Genomic DNA, 20,380 nt, shown 5'->3' with positions numbered 1-20,380 from the left:
CCTGATTGAATTTTTTGAAGAGGTGACTAAAGTAGTGGACAGAGGAATGTCAATGGATGTTATTTATATGGACTTCCAGAAGGCATTTGATAAAGTCCCACATAAGAGACTGTTAGCTAAGATAGAAGCCCATGGAATCGAGGGAAAAGTACGGACTTGGTTAGGAGGTTGGCTGAGCGAAAGGCGACAGAGAGTAGGGATAATGGGTAGGTACTCACATTGGCAGGATGTGACTACTGGAGTCCTGCAGGGATCTGTCTTGGGGCCTCGGTTATTCACAATATTTATTAACGACTTAGATGAAGGCATAGAACGTCTCATATCTAAGTTTGCCAATGACACAAAGATTGGTGGCACTGTAAGCAGTGTAGATGAAAACATAAAATTACAAAGGGACATTGATAGATTAGGTGAATGGGCAAAACTGTGGCAAATGGAATTCAATGTAGGCAAATGTGAGGTCATCCACTTTGGACCAATAAAGGATAGAACAGGGTACTTTCTAACTGGTAAAAAGTTAAAAACAGGGGATGTCCAAAGGGACTTAGGGTTCAGGTACATAGATCATTGAAGTGTCATGAACAGGTGCAGAAAATAATCAGTAAGGCTAATGGAATGCTGGCCTTAATATCTAGAGGACTAGAGTACAAGGGGGCAAAAGTTATGCTGCAGCTATACAAAACCCTGGTTAGACTGCGCCTGGAGTACTGTGAGCAGTTCTGGGCACCGCACCTTTGGAAGGACATATTGGCCTTGGAGGGAGTGCAGCGTAGGTTTACTAGAATGATACTCGGACTTCAAGGGTTAAGTTCTGAGGAGAGATTACACAAATTGGGGTTGTATTCTCTAGAGTTTCGAAGGTTAAGGGGTGATCTGATCGAAGTTTATAAGATATTAAGGGGAACAGATACGGCGGATAGGGAGAAACTATTTCCGCTGGTTGGGGATTCTAGGAGTAGGGGGCACAGTCTAAAAATTATAGCCAGACCTTTCAGGAGTGAGATTAGAAAACACTCCTATACATAAAGGGTTGTAGAAATTTGGAACTCTCTTCCGCAAATGGCAATTGATACTAGCTCAATTGCTAATTTTAAATCTGAGATAAGATAGCTTTTTGGCAACCAAAGGTATTGAGGGATATGGGCCAAAGGCAGGTATATGGAGTTAGATCACAGATCAGCCATGATCTTATCAAATGGCGGAGCGTGCTCAAGGGGCTGAATGGCCTACTCCTGTTCCTATGTTCCTATGGGAGCAAATGTAGGTCAGTGAGCACAGAGGTGATGGGTGAATGGGACTTGCTGCGAGTTAGGATACTGACAGCAGAGTTTTGGATGAGCTCAAGTTTATGGAGGGTGGAAGATGGGAGGCCAGCCAGGAGAGCATTGGAATAGTCGAGTCTGGAGTTAACAAAAGCATGGATGAGGATTTCAGCAGCAGATGAGATGAGGCAGTGGCGGAGACGGGCGATGTTATGGATGTGGAAGGAGGTGGTCTTGGTGATGGAGAGGTTACAGGGTCTGAAGCTCAGCTCAGGGCCATATAGGATGCCAAGGTTGCAAACGGTTTGGTTCAGCCTCAGGCGGTGGCCAGGGAGAGGAATGGAGTCGGTGGTGAGGAAATGATGCTTGTGGCAGGGGCCAAAGACAATGGCTTTGGTCTTCCCAATACTTAATTGGAAGAAATTTGAAGAATACTGGATGTAAGACAAACGTGACAAATCAGAGGCAGTGGAGGAGTGGAGAAAGATGGGGGTAGGGTAGAGCTGGGTGTCGGCAGCATACATGTGGAATCTGATGTGTTTTCGGATGATGTTGCCGAGGGGCAGACTGTAGATGAAAAATAGGAAGGGGCCAAGGATAGATCCTTGGGGGACTCCAGAGGTAACAGTATGGGAGCGGGAAGAGAAGCCATTGTAGGAGATTGCCTGTCTGGGACTGGATAGATAAGAATAGAAGATACTCATTGCTCAGCACTTTCTCTTGCAATGAGTGTAGGCGATTTCCAGGAATATTATGGTCTTTCTGTGAGGTGTTACAAAGTTATGTATTCAGATTAACACCATCTCAGGCGGGCTATACAACAATTGTGTTGCATTAAAACGGTTGCAACTTATCATTTGGCGAAATCCGGGTGAATTCTGAATTTCACTTTACAATTTGAATTAGTTGAGCTTCAAAGAATAATTTATGGTGAATCATCTCGAACACTTTGTTCTCTTCAGCATCGTCACTTTCGGGACTAAAACACACTAAGAAGAATGGGAGAAGGAGGAAGCCTATTTGCTGCAGTTACTGACCGAAAGTACGAGCTGCAGCTGCATAAGATGTTCTTATGGGCGTTGAAGTCGATGCCGTTCACCCTGATAACCACGTCGCAGAGTTTTCCCTCAAGGCGAAGCTCGTTGAAGATGGTACAAGCCATGGCACTCATCTTCCTCTCCATAGTGCTCTGCCTTAACTGCCGAGTTGAGGTTGAGGGTTCCTCCATAATGAAGCTTTCAAACTAAAAGCGAAAAGAACTTTTCCCAATGAGATTGGGTGGATGTGGTGGAAAAGGTCAGTGTGTGAGCTGGTTGTCACGATTTGTGTTTTTAGAGGCGCTGCTCAGGGTTCCAGAACACATCCAATTGTAACATCACTAAGGAGAAGGTCCCCAGCACATCTGGTGGACTTCCATTTGGTGACATGGACAATCAAAGGTCCTTGCCTCAGTTTAATGGCTGATCGTTCAGCATCTACTGGGCCCCGAGTCAGTACTGTTACCCGCTCACATTCCCCAGCAGACCCCGCCGACCAACTCCCTGCTCCTATCAACTCACATCGTGTATTTGTGAGCTAGGATTTGTGGGTGCCCTTGGTTTGTATGTAACCCTATTATTGATTGTTCTCATAACGTAAACATTGAGGGTGTACGTTTTAAAATGACACAACAAAAGACAATGTTTGTAATTTACAGGCTGTCGGGTAACTAACTTTCTATCGTGAAAAAAAAAGACAGGAAGGAAGAGGGAATCCGACCCTTTTTATGTAAGAGGAGGCAGGAGATTTTCCAATTACCAACATTCTACTGGATTCCAACTCTACCCACACGTTTATTAATGTTTACAGGGCGAATGCCATTCTTAGCGATCAGCGAAGGAACGGAAATGACAAATTTCAATCGGTCATTGTAATGCATGAAATATATAATGAGCTTTGTGTAGTTAAGTGTATAATATACAGGTCATTATATACCATGGTGTGGTGCAGATTATGGTGTAACGACAACAACCTGCATTTATAGAGCACCTTTCACGGAGTAAAACGTCCCAAGGCGTTTCACAGGAGCGATTATCAAACAAAATTTGACACTGAGCCACACTAGGTTGGTCACAGAGGTAGGTTTTAAGGAGCCTTTTAAAGGAGGATAGAGAGGTGGAGAGTTTTAGGAGGGAATTCCAGATCTTAGGCAGCTGAAGGCACGGCCGCCAGTGGTGGAGCGATTAAAATCAGGGATGCGCGCAAGGCCAGAGTTGGAAGAACGCAGAGATCTCAGAGGGTTGTAGGGCTGGAGGAGGTTACAGAGATAGGGAGGGGCGAGGCCATGGAGGGATTTGAAAACAAGGATGGGAATTTTAAAAGTGAGGCGTTCCTGGATCAGGAGCCAATGTAGGTCATCGAGCACAAGGGTGATGGGTGAACGGAACTTGGTGTGAGTTAAGAAACGGGCAGCAGAGTTTTGGATGAGCTTAAGTTTATGGAGTGTGGAAGATGGGAAGTCGGCCAGGAGAGCATTGGAATAGTCAAATCTAGAGGTAACAATGGCATGGATGAGAGTACAGTAAGTGTACTGTAATAAAGTCTGACTTAAAGCATATGGTACATTACACAGTCGGAGTATAATTGAGATACCCAGGACCATACTTTCCCACCCACTGCTGATGCTTCTCCATTTTAGCTGCTCTTCTGCAACATTCTTGGCATCGCCTTGATGCTGACCATTTCCATCTCTGGTCAACCTACTTTTGTCTTTCTCAATGAACCCAAATTTCATCACTTTTTGACACTTCTTCTAATTTCCTTCCACTTTTTACTCCAACTCCCGATCCAAAGATGTGTTTCTGTTTGGCTCAGTTGGTAGCACTCTTGGTCATATATCGGCCGTTCCTTCATCATCACTGGGTCAAAATCCTGAAACTCCCGACCTAACAGCACTGTGGGAGAACCTTCACCACACGGACTGCAGCGGTTCAAGAAGGCGGCTCATCACCACCTTCTCAAGGGCAATTAGGGATGGGCAATAAATCACAAATGGCCCTAAAATATAGACTCACAAAAGTAGCTCTGACAGTCAGCTCCTCATTTAACCCCTCACAAACTGTGTTTGAGTTTAATGGTCCTTCTGAGGGCTGCCCATGAGTTTCATCTTCTTAAATTTGCAAAGAGGCATCAAACTTTGACTTGTGAGCCGTTCACCATCGGCCAGTTGTTAAAACAATTTAAGTGTCAGCCTTGGCTCAGTGATAGCGCTCACACCTCGGAGTCAGAAAGTTGTGGGTTGAAGAGTGGGGTGTGGGGAGTGGGGCGAAGGGCGGGCCATGGGGAGAGGAGTGAAAGATGGGATGTGGGGTTCGGGGCAAAGGGTGGGATGTAGGGAGTGGGGCAAAGGACGGGGTGTGGGGAGCAGGGCGAAGGACGGGGTGTGGGGAGTGGGGTGAAGGGTAGGGTTTGGGAAGCGGGGCGAAGGACAGGGTGTAGGGAGTGGGGTGAAGGGTGGGGGTGAGGGTTTCGGGGTGAATGATAGGGGTGAGGGGTGAAGGGTGGGGTGTGGGGTTTGGAGTGAAGGGTGGGGTGTAGGTTTCGGGGAGAAGGGCATGGTTTGGTTTTGGGGTGAAGGGCGGGGCATGGGGTTCGGGGTGAAGGGCAGGGTGTGGGGTGAAGGGCGGGGCATGGGGTTCGGGGTGAAGGGCAGGGTGTGGGGTTCAGGGTGTGAGGATCAGGGCGGCGGTTTGGGGTGAAGGACAGGGTGTGGTGTGGGCTTTGGGGTTCAGAGTGGGGTTTGAGTTTGGGGAGAGGGTTTGGGGTTCAGGGGGCGGGGTTTGGGGTTCTGGGCGCGGTTCGGGGTTCAAGGGGCGGGGTTTGGGGGTTCGGGGCGGGGTTCAGGGGCGGGGTTTGGGGGTTCGGGGCGGGGTTTGGGGTTCAGGGGGCGGGGTTTGGGGTTCAGGGGTGGGGTTCGGGGGCGGGGTTTGGGGTTCAGGGGTGGGGTTCGGGGCGGGGTCAGGGTGTTTGCCGCTTCCGCCTGCGCCGCATTGTTTGGTCTGAAGTCGGGGGTTTTTTTTTCGGTATTTGCTTCGACCCCGGAATCAGAGGCGGGATCGGACCCCGGGATCGCCGAGAGCCCACCCCGGACTCTGGGCCTTGCGAGCCGGCCAGTCTGCGGCCTCCGACCCCCTGTCCCCTGTCCCGGGGCCTCCGGTTGCCGAGTTTTGGATCCTGAGCCGGAACAAAGATGGTGAGCGGCGCAAACCCGCCGGGAGACCGGGTAAAGGGGAGGGGGGAGGGGGGCACCCCCTAAATAAGGGGGGAGAGGGCGGGGGGGGGGCGAGCCTTTAGACTCGACCCCGGGGCCCAGATCCAGGCGCTCGACACGATCTAAAGTTGCATCGAGCCCCAGCGCCGGCGGGTCGGGTCCGGGCCCCGGGTCCCCCCCCGGAGCTGATCCTGTTGGAAGGTTTGAGTTGATTTTGAGCGAGGATCAGGCTGCGATGCCCTTCATGGTCAAATAGCCCATTGGAAGGTGTGGGTGGAGGTTCAGTCAGAGGGCCGTGGATTCAGGCCCCACTCCAGAGCCTGGGCTTTATATCATCAGAGGCGTTGGCTATAAAAACAAGGAAGTTGTGCTAAACCTTTATAAAAACCCTGGAATATTGTGGGCACCGCACCTCAGGAAGGATGTCCAGGCCTTGGGGAGGGCGGAGGAGAAATTTACTAGAATGGTGCCAGGGATGAGGGACCTCAGTTATGTGGAGAAGCCGGGATTGTTCTCCTCGGAACAGAGACGGTTAAGGGGAGACTTGATCGAGGTGATCAAAATCTTGAACGGTTTTGATAGAGTAAATAAGGAGAAACTGTTTCCAGTGGTCGGTAACCAGAGGGCACAGGTTTAAGGTGATCGGCAAAAGAGCCAGAGGCGATATGAGGAAACGTTTTATTTACGCAATGAGTTGTTACGATCTGGAATGCGCTTCCTGAAAGGGCGGTGGAAGCAGATCCAAAAGGGAATTGGATAAATACTTGAAAAGGAGAAATTTTGCAGGGCTTTGGGGGAAGAGCAGGAGGAGTGGGACTAGTTGGAGAGCTCTCTCAAAGAGCTGGCACAGGCACGATGGGCTGAACGGCCTCCTCCTGTGCTGTACTTACTACGATATGAGACTTGAGCACATATCCAGGCTGACATTCCCGGTGCAGTACCGAGGGAGTGCTGTACTGCCGGAGCTGCTGTCTTTCAGATGAGAGGTCCTCTCAGGTGGAGATGGCATTTGTTGGGTGTTTTTATGCTGTTGCCTCCCAGGTGTGCATTGCACAGTGGCTGATGATGCTGTGCGATTTTAGTAATACAAGTGTTTATATATTTTTGTATTAAATTCCTTTGCCCCTCCCCATTTTAACGAAGGGTGTTCATTAATGTGGCACAGGGTGACTCCAGCCCCTCTGTTTAATTCCATTGCAGTGACCATCGCAGACCCTGCATTGGTAACTGAGTGCTGTGCCGTTCCTGTGTTAGATGAGCCTGTTAGATGGGCAAGGTTCACAGATGTGTATCTGTAGTGATTGTTACTCCCTACTAGTACAGCATGCTCCAGAAACTTGTGATCAACAAGTGGCCTTAGTGTCAAAGTGGCCAGTGATCACTGTGTGTTACTGCGTGTGTGCACATGTAATGCACTGTGTGTTACTGCGTGTGTGCGCATGTAATGCACTGTGTGTTACTGCGTGTGTGCGCATGTAATGCACCGTGTTACTGCGTGCGTGCGCATGTAATGCACCGTGTTACTGCGTGCGCGCGCGCGCAATGCACCGTGTTACTGCGTGCGCGCGCGCGCAATGCACCGTGTTACTGCGGGCGCGCGCGCGCAATGCACCGTGTTACTGCGGGCGGGCGCGCGCAATGCACCGTGTTACTGCGGGCGGGCGCGCGCAATGCACCGTGTTACTGCGGGCGGGCGCGCGCAATGCACCGTGTTACTGCGGGCGCGCGCGCGCAATGCACCGTGTTACTGCGCGGGCGCGCGCGCGCAATGCACCGTGTTACTGCGCGGGCGCGCGCGCGCAATGCACCGTGTTACTGCGCGGGCGCGCGCGCGCAATGCACCGTGTTACTGCGCGGGCGCGCGCGCGCAATGCACCGTGTTACTGCGCGGGCGCGCGCGCGCAATGCACCGTGTTACTGCGCGGGCGCGCGCGCGCAATGCACCGTGTTACTGCGCGCGCAATGCACCGTGTATTAATGCATGTGTGTGTACATAATGCACCATGCGTTACAGCTCGTGCATGTAAGGCACCGTGAGTTACAGCGTGTGTATGTATTGTATAGTAACACTGTTAACTGGGTGTAACACTTGTGCTTGCGGGTATATGTGTATGTGTGCATCTGTGTATCCGTGTGTGTGTATGTGGACATGTGCGTGTGTATATGTGCCTGTGCATGCATGTGTGCGTGTATATGCGCATATGTATGTGCGTGTTTATGCGTGGGTGTGCATCGGTGCATGTACATGTACTTGTGTGCGCGTATGTGTATACATGTTTATTATACTTGTCGATCTCCCGTGGCGTTGATCGACTACCTATGTTCAGTTTGAATCTCTCCGATCAAGTAGGGTTAAACAGTGGGGGACAATGAGCTAATGTGGGGGAAGGGGAGGAGGGAGCAGACAAGAGGAGGGGGGGGGCAAATAGGAGGCAGTGGTGGAGGGAGAAGACGGTGGGAGGGTGAGGGGGATTGAGATCAGTGGGGTAGGGATAATTGAGCCCAAGAACAGCCAGACATTGAGGGCGAGAATTACAGCAGGAGCTGGGGCGGGGGAGATTCTGAAGCTTGGTGATGGGGGTGAGAAGTTAAGAGGCAAGAATTTGCTCAGTGGGGGAGGGGGGAGATTGAGCATGAAATCTTTGTTCATGGGTGGGGGGAGAAGTTTTACCTAGGGGACAGGTGGCTATAGTTTCTGTGATCTGGTTCAGGGTCCATTGCTTAACGCTGGGCCGATCCCATTAGAATCACTTGGTCACATAACGTTACACATCGACACCATCTACAGTTCAAATACCATCAGAATCTCGAGAGCACTCACCGTACTTAATATATAATAAATTGTAACACGCCATGTGTCACTGGGTTTATCGCTCCCCTCTATATGATGATATACTGTGTCTGACGTTATTCGGAGTGATTGATTTAATATTCTCTGGGTGACTGTTTTCATTTTCCTGCAGGTACCAGAATTAAAAAACAGCACAGTTCACATCCGGGAACCGGAGCGGGTCAGAGAAATAATTTCTTCCCTCCGTGATGGGGGAGCGTCCAAACTGCAGGTGGGTTTACAGTGAGGGAGCAGTCCTTCGTTACTCCTAGTGTGGGTTTCAGGGATTAAAGAGCCCTTAGTTACGGCCCTCAATGGGTGGGTGGGCGCTCTTTAGTTACCCTGAGTTGTGGGTTTATGTTGAGCAGTAATAAGACAACCTATTCAGCCTGCACCAGGACTTGGACAACATTCAGGATTGGGCTGACAAGCGGCAGGTAAAACATTTGCACCGTACAAGTGACCACGTCCAACACAGAAAGTCCCGACCATCTCCCCCAACAACACTTGCGTAGCTCGACACCATCCAGGACACAGCAGTTCACTTGACCACCAGACTCAGTATCCACTCCCTCCGCCACCGGCGCACCGTGGCTGCAGTGCGTACTGTCTACAGGATGCATTGCTGCAACTCGCCACGGTTACTTTGACAGCACCTCCCAAACCTGCGATCCACCAACTAGAAGGACAACAGCAGCAATATCATGGGAACACCACCCCCTCCAGTTCACACACCATCCCGACTTGGACATATATTGGTCGTTCCTTCATCATCGCTGGGTCAAAATCCTGGGACTCCCTCCATAACAGCACTGTGGGAGAACCTTCACCACACGGACTGCAGCGGTTCAAGAAGGCGGCTCACCACCACCTTCTCAAGGGGCAACTAGGGATGGGCAATAAATGCCGGCCTGGCCAATGATGCCCAAAGAACAAATGGAAATAACACAGCCCCTTTCACGTACAGAGCACGATGTGATGAAATTCAATGTATCATCGTTTGTTTGTTCTGTCTTTTAGTTATGGCAACTTTGAGGTTAAAAAGAGAATAACTTTGCCTGTTAGCCATGAATTAAACACCATCACATCAGTCTCTGTGTCCGCGTGGGGTGGGGTGTGTACGTGGAGGGTCTGGGTATTGGTGTGTGGGGGGCAATTGGAACGGGGGCTCTGTATAAAAGGCAGGAGCTGAATTCTATGCAGGGTCTCCGGTCCATGTTTTTCTATGTTTTAGGGGATGTTAGAGCTGTGAAATGTCAGTGCGACCTGCTCCCACCGCTGGGCTGCTTTTTCTGTTCCAGGTCATTACAGATTTCGATATGACTTTAACTCGATTCGCCTGCAATGGGAAAAGGAGCCCGACCTGTCACAGTGAGTTCTGTTATCCGTTTCTGCTACAGGGGTCTCTTGGAGGAGGGGGAGGGGGGCAAGGGTCTTCTGGGGGGTGAGGGGACAAAGGGTCTCCTGGGGGAGGGGGGGTAAGAAGGAGGTCTCCTGGGGGGGGGGATACAGGGGATCTCCTGGGGACACAAAGAGTCTCCAAGGGGATGGATCCTGGGAGCAGAGGAAAACCCACTCGTTGTTTATTGTTTGCTTATTTTTTTGTCAGATGATTGTTTAATGTTCCGCTCTCGGTCAGACCTGTGATATCTCTGTTTTTGTGTTTTTTTTTTGATTATTTGCAGATATTATTGATGACAGCAAATTAGTCAGCGAGGAATGCAGGAGAAAGGTAACTGGTGTCTCCACGTTTACATAAACCGTGGCTCTCCCCAGGACTTGGGGAGGAGCAGCGGATTGTCAGTGACATTAGAATCCAGATTAGGAACAATTTCAGTGCCCTGAACTCTCGGGGAAGGATCGTGGGTTTGGAATACCTCACCCAACTGTTGTCATTTTAATCCCAATTCCCTGCCCTTTCTCACTGTGCAGAAAAATGCAGGTGAAGCAGGAAGTTAAAATTCCTGTTGAATTTCAGAGGGATTGAATTTGGCCTTTAGATTCTCTGTTGACAAATAAGAGAGAGAATTGTGACTGCCGAGGATGTAACATTTATTTTACCCTTGAAAACATCCTTGTTGAATTTATTTAAAACACAAAGAGCAGAGAAATGGGAGTAGAATTAATAGTTCCAGGAGAGGGGCTAGCATTGTCACAGAAACGAGGAGTCGAACAGCCCCCTGTGTACCGAAGCTGCCGTGTTTGCTTACATAGCAATAGTCACTGCACTTCAAAATGGTTCATTGCACCTGAAGCGTTTCAGGATGTCTTGTGCTGTGTTTCGGAGCTGTATAAAGGCAAGACTTTATATATTTCTTTCCAATAGGTGCCTTTCTGTGAATTAATTTTGTTCACCCATTGCAATGTTGCCGGTCGCCTCCTGGTGTCAGCAGTCACTAATCTCCGAGACACCGTTCACACCCAATGAAGGACCGACAGGAACAGCCCCATCCTCCCGATTGCCTTCGTTTCCTGAGTGGCCATTTTGTAAAAAGGAAATAGTGAAATTCTGGGTGCTTGTGAGTTTGGGGGTGGGAGAATCTGCTGTATCTTAGGCTCATGTAAAGTGGGAAAGGATTACAATTCCCTGCCCTGTTACTTGCCTCTGTGCAGATTCAATCCCCGAATGTTTGAGATTTTCCCCAATTTTCTCCCTTCCTCTGCTGAAGTCACAGATGCCCACCGCCACCCCCCTCCCCCGTCTCTTCCCCGCCCCGCCCACCTGCCCCGACCCAGTTGGGGTACGGTCCGGGGCCACGGACTGCCCCCTGGTGGGTCGCAGTAGGCCTGCACTCCAGGGCAGTACTGAGGGAGCGCTGCACAGTCGGAGGGTCAGTACTGAGGGAGCGCTGCACAGTCGGAGGGTCAGTACTGAGGGAGCGCTGCACAGTCGGAGGGTCAGTACTGAGGGAGTGATACACTGTCGGAGGGTCAGTACTGAGGGAGCGCTGCACTGTCGGAGGGTCAGTACTGAGGGAGCGCTGCACAGTCGGAGGGTCAGTACTGAGGGAGCGCTGCACAGTCGGAGGGTCAGTACTGAGGGAGTGATACACTGTCGGAGGGTCAGTACTGAGGGAGCGCTGCACTGTCGGAGGGTCAGTACTGAGGGAGCGCTGCACTGTCGGAGGGTCAGGACTGAGGGAGCGCTGCACTGTCGGAGGGTCAGGACTGAGGGAGTGTTGCACTGTCGGAGGGTCAGTACTGAGGGAGCGCTGCACTGTCGGAGGGTCAGTACTGAGGGAGCGCTGCACTGTCGGAGGGTCAGTACTGAGGGAGCGCTGCACTGTCGGAGGGTCAGTACTGAGGGAGCGCTGCACTGTCGGAGGGTCAGTACTGAGGGAGCGCTGCACTGTCGGAGGGTCAGTACTGAGGGAGCGCTGCACTGTCGGAGGGTCAGTACTGAGGGAGCGCTGCACTGTCGGAGGGTCAGTACTGAGGGAGCGCTGCACTGTCGGAGGGTCAGTACTGAGGGAGCGCTGCACTGTCGGAGGGTCAGTACTGAGGGAGCGCTGCACTGTCGGAGGGTCAGTACTGAGGGAGCGCTGCACTGTCGGAGGGTCAGTACTGAGGGAGCGCTGCACTGTCGGAGGGTCAGTACTGAGGGAGCGCTGCACTGTCGGAGGGTCAGTACTGAGGGAGCGCTGCACTGTCGGAGGGTCAGTACTGAGAGCGCTGCACTGTCGGAGGGTCAGTACTGAGGGAGCGCTGCACTGTCGGAGGTGCCGTCTTTCGGATTTGACTTTAAACCGAGTCACCGTGTAAAGATCTCATGGCACTATTTTGAAGAAGAGCAGGGGAGTTCTCCCCGGTGTCCTGGGGCCAATATTTACCCCTCACCCAACATCACTAAAACAGATTATTTGCTCATTATCACATTGCTGTTTGTGGGATCTTGCTGTGCGCAAATTGGCTGCTGCGTTTCCTACATTACAGCAGTGACTACACTTCAAAAAGTATTTCTTTGGCTGTAAAGCGCTTTGGGACATCCCGAGGTTGTGAAAGGTGCTATATAAATGCAAGTCTTTCTTTCTATGATTCGGGGAGAGTTTAAATGGGGTTAGAGTTCACACCTCCAGCACTGGTTGTGATGGGATCCTCCTGTGCTGTCGATTCTACGAGCCCTCGCAGTGAGTTTCCTGATGAGTTCTACCGCGCGGAGCAGTTGTCGACACAAGGAGGGAGAGTCAGCTCTAGGGATCGCAGGCTCAAATCACCGTCTCTGACACGGGAACCCCCGCCCCATCCCGGGGGGTCCAGTCAGTGCGGAGGGCTGATCGAAGCTGGGAAAAGTAAAATAAACAGGAGTGACTCCACCGTACCACAGGGGGCTAACGATTCTCCTCCTCCCATTGCAGCTGAAGGACCTTCTCAACACCTACTATCCCATCGAGATCGACCCCTCTCGCAGCATCGAGGAGAAGCTGCCGCTGATGATTGAATGGTAGGGTCACGATGCTCAGAGTCTCCTTCTGTTCTCCCCCCTCCCAACCACCGAACCGCTTGGAGCAGAAAGGATTTGGGATCCATCCTGGCCTTGTCCAGAACTGTAGAACCAGGCGACACGGCCTGCGCTCGAAGGGGGTTCAATTCAAAACTAATCCGCGGAAACAATATTTCAGCGAGCGAGTGGGCAATGTATGGAACAGGCTCCCTCACCCCCGCATTCAAATCCCTCCACGGCCTCCCCCCTCCCTATCTCTGTATCCTCCTCCAGCCCTACAACCCTCCGAGATCTCTGCGCTCCTCCAATTCTGGCGTCTTGCGCATCCCTGATTTTCCTTCGCTCCACCATTGGCGGCCGTGCCTTCAGCTGCCTCGGCCCTAAGCTCTGGAATTCCCTCCCTAAACCTCTCCCACTCTCTCTCTTCCTTTAAGATGCTCCTTAAAACCTACCTCTTTGACCAAGGTTTTGGTCACCTGTCCTAATATCTCTATGTGGCTCGGTGTCAAATTTTGTTTGATAATCGCTCCTGTGAAGCGCCTTGGGACATTTTACTCAGTTAAAGGCGCTATATAAATGCAAGTTGTTGTTGTCGGGAGACGGTGGAAGCAGTTTGTATTGATTCAAATGAAAATAACTTTTTGGGATCCAGTATGTGAGTAATTTGAGACATGATGTGTGGTGAGTGTAACAGGCTCGGGAAAAACTGGTGACTTTGGACCTCTGGTTCCCAAAGCTCTCCCCCACTGGGGGTTTTCCTCGCCTCGTGTCTGGGTCAGTTGGAGTCTAATTGATGGAGATTGATTACTGTGATTAGTCAACAACTCTAACATTGGATCAGGTGACTAGCAGGATGGGAGAAGGTGAACTACTTTCATCCAGCAACTCATATATGTCCTGAGTTATCTAATCTCGATGGGGAGGGAGAGGAGGATGGGGGGGGGAGGGAGAGGAGTGGGAGTGGGAGGGAGAGGGGAGGGATGCTGGGAGGGGGATGGGGAAGGGAAGGGGGAGGGGTGCTGGGAGGGGGATGGGGAAGGGAAGGGGGAGGGGTGCTGGGAGGGGGATGGGGAAGGGAAGGGGGAGGGGAGGGATGCTGCATTTGGCCTCAGGACCTGGGTTAGGGAGGGACAGAAACAGAATCACTTCTGATCATTACCAGTAACCTGAGGTCTCTGCTTTTTTAAAATTCATTCACGGGATGTGGGCGTCCCTGGCGAGGCCGGCATTTATTGCCCATCCCTAGTTGCCCCTTGAGAAGGTGGTGGTGAGCCGCCTTCTTGAACCACTGCAGTCCGTGTGGTGAAGGTTCTCCCACAGTGCTGTTAGGAAGGGAGTTCCAGGATTTTGACCCAGCGATGATGAAGGAACGGCGATATATTTCCAAGTCGGGATGGTGTGTGACTTGGAGGGGAACGTGCTGGTGGTGTTGTTCCCATGTGCCTGCTGCTCTTGTCCTTCTAGGTGGTAGAGGTCGCGGGTTTGGGAGGTGCTGTCGAAGAAGCCTTGGCGAGTTGCTGCAGTGCATCCTGTGGATGGTACACACTGCAGCCACAGTGCGCCGGTGGTGAAGGGAGTGAATGTTTAGGGTGGTGGATGGGGTGCCAATCAAGCGGGCTGCTTTGTCCTGGATGGTGTCGAGCTTCTCGAGTGTTGTTGTTACAAGTGCCAGGTAACTGGTGGAAATGTTGCTGGTCAGCCCCGGATTGATCCCGAGGGATCTCTGTTCTCTTGGCAGGTGGACGAAGGCACACGAGCTGCTCGTGGGACAGAGGATTCAAAAGAACAAGCTGGCAGAAACCGTGAGGGAGTCGAATGCTGTGCTGAGGTAACTGAGATGTTTAGGTGTCAGTGGGCAGCACTCTCGCCCTGGACTCAGAAGGTCGCGGGTTCAAATCCCACTCCAGAGACTTGAGCACATAATCCAGGCTGACACTCCCAGTGCCAGTACCGAGGGAGCGCTGCACTGTCGGAGGTGCCGTCTTTCAGATGAGACTTTAAATCGAGGCCCCGTCTGCCCTCTCAGGTGGACAAGAGCTGGGGAGTTCTCCCCGGGGTCCTGGGCCAATATTTATCCCTCAAACGAAATCACTAATACAGATTATCTGGTCATTATCACATTGCTGTTTGTGGGATCTTGCTGTGCGCAAATTGGCTGCTGCATTTCCTACATTACAACAGTGACTACACTTCAAAAGTACTTATTTGGCTGTAAAGCGCTTTGGGACGTCCTGAGGTCGTGAAAGGCGCTATATAAATGCAAGTTAGTTAGTTCTTTCCTCCCTTTCTCTCTAACTCCCTTTCTTTCAGCTGTGAGACGCTGACTGATTGCTGTGTGTGATGTATTGATTTCTCTCGCAGAGACGGGTACAAGGATTTCTTCCATAAACTTTACCAGTGCAGAATTCCTGTCTTCATATTCTCGGCCGGTGTTGGTGACATTTTGATGGAAATAATCAAACAGGTCGAGGTCTATTCCTCCAACATCACAGTGGTGTCAAACTTCATGGACTTTGATGAGAATGTGAGTGAGGGGCTGAGGTGCGTGTGGGGGGCGGGGCTGAGGTGCGTGTGGGGGGGCGGGGCTGAGGTGCGTGTGGGGGGCGGGGCTGAGGTGCGTGTGGGGGGCGGGGCTGAGGTGGGGGCGGGGCTTCTCGTGTGGGGTCCTCTGGGAGGTGAGGTGCGAAGTGAAGTATTTCTGGGGCTGGTTCGAGACTTTGATTCTTGGGAGTAGCCCCGGGGTAATCGAGTGCGGGGGAGGAGTTGATGAGTTGCTGGCGGATTTGGGAATCTTCAGGATCTAATATCACAGTTAATGAGGCGGGGAGTTTAATGATTGTGGAAAGGTCTGTACCAATACTGACACTGGGGCGCAATTGAAGACTCCCCCGCCGCCCCCCCCCTGTTGGTGACACTCAGTGTGAACGCAAATAGAGAAACTTACACACGTGAACCTTCCTGCTTCTGGGGGGTGGGGGTGCGAGAGTGGGTGGGGAAGGGGGTGGGAGGTTGGGGAGGGGAAGAGGGGTGTGGTATGGGTGGGGGTGGGGTCTGGTTGGGGGAGGGAGGGTGGGGGTGGGGGTGGGGGAGTGGGGAATGGGTGGGGGAGTGGGGGTGGGGAATGGGTGGGGGAGTGGGGGTGGGGAATGGGTGGGGGAGTGGGGGTGGGGTATGGGAGGGGGAGGGAGGGAGGGGGAGGGAGGGAGGGTGGGGGTGGGGTATGGGTGGGGTGGGGTATGGGTGGGAGAGGGAGGGTGGGGGTGGGGTATGGGTGGGGTGGGGTATGGGTGGGAGAGGGAGGGTGGGGGTGGGGTATGGGTGGGGTATGGGTGGGAGGGGGAGGGAGGGTGGGGGTGGGGGTGCTGATTTCTGTGAAGTAAACAATGGGGAGTTGATCCTGTGGGTTTGTTCTGCGAGTCTTCAAATAGAAGTCGAGCTACAGGGACTGCTGAGTGAAAGTGGGAGAGCGATGCCTAAACATCCCATAATGATACAGTGTCGAGAACAACTTTAGACTGGGGATGAACTCGATGGACCTGTGGCCTTTCCTGTTACAAGTTTATCATTCCATTTGTTTTTTTATTGCTCAGGGAGTTCTGAAAGGATTTAAAGGTGAATTGATCCACATTTACAACAAGCGGGAAGCGGCACTGAGGAACGCAGAACATTTCCAGAACCTGGAGAATTACAGTAATGTCTTTCTCCTGGGAGATTCGCTGGGAGATCTCAACATGGCCGACGGAGTCCAGAACCAGGAGAACATCCTGAAAATTGGATTTCTGAATGACAAGGTGGGCAGAGTGGGGCGGGGCGGGGGGGAGAGGCCCGGTGGGCAGAGTGGGGGAGAGAGGCCCGTTGGGCAGAGTGGGGGGGGTGGGGGGAGAGGCCCGGTGGGCAGAGTGGGGCGGGGGAAGAGGCCCGTTGGGCAGAGTGGGGGGGAGAGGCCCGTTGGGCAGAGTGGGGGGGGTGGGGGGAGAGGCCCGGTGGGCAGAGTGGGGCGGGGGGTGGGGAGAGGCCCGGTGAGCGAGGAGCGCACATTCCTGGCTTTGCCCCTCGGCAGTGGGATTCAGTCAAAGATATTTGGCGTCCCAGGACCTGCAGGATATTAACTCAGGTGTTGCTCATGTTCGAAGTCCGTTTGCTAGCCCACGTCGGGGTACGGCTACGCACGTGGGGTTCTCGCCCACAAAGACGTTCTTCATGTACCCAGACAGTGAGTGTGGGCAAACTGCTCAACCAGGGGGAGCATCACAGCCAACACCCAATCCTGTCCTCGCCCCACAGCCACACACCTTTTCCAGCAAGGGGTCACTGGAACGGGGGCTGATCCTCTCTCAAATCCCAGAGTCACTGAAGCCAGATTAAGTGTTGCTACCACTGCCCTGGCACAGACCAGGGAGCAAACCTGGGAGCTGCCCTGTCTCCAAGTCTTGGTACACAATGGGCAGGGTGTTCACCCATTGGGGCGGGTTCATTGTAGATTATAATATAAAAACTGCAAGAGCAGTGTCTGTGCACCCACACCTCGCCTGTTCTCTGTATCCGTGTTACTCCCTGCGCTGTGCCCGTGTTCTCTGTATCCGTGTTACTCCCTGCGCTGTGCCCGTGTTCGCGGTGCGTGTTACTCCCTGCGCTGTGCCCGTGTTCGCGGTCCGTGTTACTCCCTGCGCTGTGTTCACGGTCCGTGTTACTCCCTGCACTTGCGCTGTGCCCATGTTCGCGGTCCGTGTTACTCCCTGCGCTGTGCCCGTGTTCGCGGTCCGTGTTACTCCCTGCGCTGTGCCCGTGTTCGCGGTCCGTGTTACTCCCTGCGCTGTGCCCGTGTTCGCGGTCCGTGTTACTCCCTGCGCTGTGCCCGTGTTCGCGGTCCGTGTTACTCCCTGCACTGTGGATTGATTCATTGATTTGAGTTCTTTGATGAAGTAACAGGAGGGGGTTGATGAGGGTAGTGCGGTGGATGTTGTGTATATGGACTTTCAAAAGGCATTTGATGAAGTACCACATAATAGATTTGTTAGCAAACTTAAATCACAAGGATTAAAGGGACAGTGACCGCGTGGATACAAAATTGGCCAAGTGACAGAAAGCAGAGAGTAGTGGTGAACGGTTGTTTTTCAGACTGGAGGGAAGTTTACAGTGGTGTTCCCCAGGGGTCAGTATTGGGACCACTGCTCTTTTCGATATGTATTAATGACCTGGACTTGGATATACAGGGTGTAATTTCAAAGTTTGCAGATGATACGAAACTCTGAAATGTAGTGAACAATGTGGAGGATAGTAACAGACTTCAGGAGGACAGAGACAGACTGGTGAAATGGGCAGACACATGGCAGATGCAATTTAAAGTAGAGAAGTGTGAAGTGATTCATTTTGGTAGGAAGAATGAGGAGAGGCAATATAAACTAAATGGTACAATTTTAAAGGGGGTGCAGGAATAGAGAGACCTGGGGGTGTATGTACACAAATCTTTGAAGGTGGCAGGACAAGTTGAGAAGGTTGTTAAAAAAGCATATGGAATCCTGGGCTTTATTAATAGAGGCATTGAGTACAAAAGCAAGGAAGTTATGCTAAACCTTTATAAAACTCTGGTTAGGCCTCAGCTGGAGTATTGAGTTCAATTCTGGGCACTGCACTTTAGGAAGGATGTCAAGGCCTTAGAGAGGGTGCAGAGGAGATTTACCAGAATGGTACCAGGGGTGAGGGACTTCAGTTATGTGGAGAGACTGGAGAAGCTGGGATTGTTCTCCTTAGAACAGAGAAGGTTAGGGGGAGATTTGATAGAGGTGCTCAAAATCATGAGGGGTTTTAGGAGAGTAAATAAGGAGAAACTGTTTCCAGTGGCAGGAGGGTCGGTAACCAGAGGACACAGATTTAAGGTAATTGGCAAAAGAGCCAGAGGCGACATGAGGAAACCTTTTTTATGCAGCGAGTTGTTCTGATCTGAAATGCGCTGCCTGAAGGGCGGTGGAAGCAGATTCAATAATAACTTTCAAAAGGGAATTGGATAAATACTTGAAGGGAAAAAATTTACAGGGCTCTGGGGATAGAGTAGGGGGATTGGGACTAATTGGATAGATCTTTCACAGAGCCAGCACAGCACGATGGGCCGACTGGCCTCCTCCTGTGCTGTACCTACTATGATGCCCGTGCCACTCCCGGCGCCGCGCCCGTGCCACTCCCGGCGCCGCGCCCGTGCCACTCCCGGCGCCGCGCCCGTGCCACTCCCGGCGCCGCGCCCGTGCCACTCCCGGCGCCGCGCCCGTGCCACTCCCGGCGCCGCGCCCGTGCCACTCCCGGCGCCGCGCCCGTGCCACTCCCGGCGCCGCGCCCGTGCCACTCCCGGCGCCGCGCCCGTGCCACTCCCGGCGCCGCGCCCGTGCCACTCCCGGCGCCGCGCCCGTGCCACTCCCGGCGCCGCGCCCGTGCCACTCCCTGCCCCGTGCCTGTGTTCAGTATCCATGTTTCTCCTGCAGGTGGATGAACTCCTAGACAAATACCTGGCCTCCTACGACATTGTCCTCGTGAAGGATGAGACCTTGGACGTGGTGAATGGAATCCTCGAGCACATTCTCCAAACTGTATCATCGTCACGTAACTGTCTGGACGATTAGGCGTCTGGCAAGAACTGTTGAGCTACCTGTATTATCCAACAAAATAGAGTTGGGCCAGGCCTGGAGAGATGTGAGGGGGTTTGATCAAAGTGGTCTGTGATGCACAAACAAGGCACCCTTGCTAAACAGGGTTGGGACAATTGGACCACCCACTCTGTACAGTATTTTAAATGAGCAGAGGCCAAACGGAGGCCTCTGGAGACTCTTACAGTTCGACCATAGAGTCCCATGTCTAAACAGGCCTCGGAGAATCTACTTCATTCAGTGTTTTGCTTATTTGTGTGGGGAAATTATGTGTGAAATTTTTTTTAAAGCAGTCACGGGTAAAATGGAGGAACTCTCGGTCTCCCTCACTGTCCCTGTCACTGGCCGTCCTTACACTTCACAGTTCTGATTTTAAATAAAAGTTTTGCAACGTAAAACAAGATTCTAAGGAATGTCTAAATGTTTAGTTGGGAGCGTGGAGAGACGAGGCAATAAATCAGGCCCGAGAAGGGACGTGTGGATCGGTGGGTCTTTTGTTACTGATTGCAGGTTGCCCTGGTAACCTGCCGTGAATTATTGTTCTGGTTTTGCCATTATTCTCCCTTCTGATTCTCTAACCTCTGAAGGTATTCACTCCGGGTGGATTACGGAGCTCCACAGAACCCCACCTCGATGACCACCAACTGGGGAATTTAAATTCAATTAATTAAATAAAATCTGGAATCAGTAATGGATTGTCATAAAAACCCATCTGCTTCACCACTGTCCTTTCGGGAAGGAAACCTGCCGTCCTTACCCAGTCTGGGCCTATATGTGACTCCAGTCCCACACCAACGTGGTTGATTCTTAATCGCCCTCTGAAATGTCCGAGCAAGCCACTCAGTTGTTCAAGAAGGCGGCTCACCACCACCTTCTCGAGGGCAATAAATTCTGGCCTTGCCAGTGACGCCCACATGCCATGAACGAATTTTAAAAAACACCTCCTCAGGGCAACTAAGATCG

At 52.1% G+C, this 20,380-nt stretch overlaps 1 protein-coding gene across 1 annotated transcript; it reads left to right on the top strand.

Moving 5' to 3' along the window:
- Positions 1–5,246: 5,246 nt before the first annotated feature.
- On the top strand, positions 5,247–19,899 carry LOC137300234 (cytosolic 5'-nucleotidase 3-like). The gene is made up of 9 exons (XM_067969335.1): positions 5,247–5,493; positions 8,475–8,573; positions 9,643–9,712; positions 10,027–10,073; positions 12,697–12,782; positions 14,521–14,610; positions 15,144–15,306; positions 16,373–16,573; positions 19,256–19,899. The coding sequence occupies exons 1-9, from the start codon at positions 5,491–5,493 to the stop codon at positions 19,391–19,393; spliced, it is 897 nt and encodes a 298-aa protein (XP_067825436.1). The 5' UTR covers positions 5,247–5,490; the 3' UTR covers positions 19,394–19,899.
- Positions 19,900–20,380: the final 481 nt, after the last annotated feature.

This window comes from Heptranchias perlo, chromosome 30, assembly GCF_035084215.1.
Source record: "Heptranchias perlo isolate sHepPer1 chromosome 30, sHepPer1.hap1, whole genome shotgun sequence".
Classification (NCBI taxonomy): domain Eukaryota; kingdom Metazoa; phylum Chordata; class Chondrichthyes; order Hexanchiformes; family Hexanchidae; genus Heptranchias; species Heptranchias perlo.
The sequence above is the reverse complement of the archived record's forward strand: the minus strand, read 5'-3'. Positions and strand labels throughout refer to the sequence as shown.

Coding starts and splice junctions, on each gene's coding strand:
- LOC137300234 (XM_067969335.1), top strand. Junction 8,574..9,642: donor GGGGAGCGTCCAAACTGCAG/GTGGGTTTACAG, acceptor TTTCTGTTCCAG/GTCATTACAGATTTCGATAT. Junction 12,783..14,520: donor CTGCCGCTGATGATTGAATG/GTAGGGTCACGA, acceptor TTCTCTTGGCAG/GTGGACGAAGGCACACGAGC.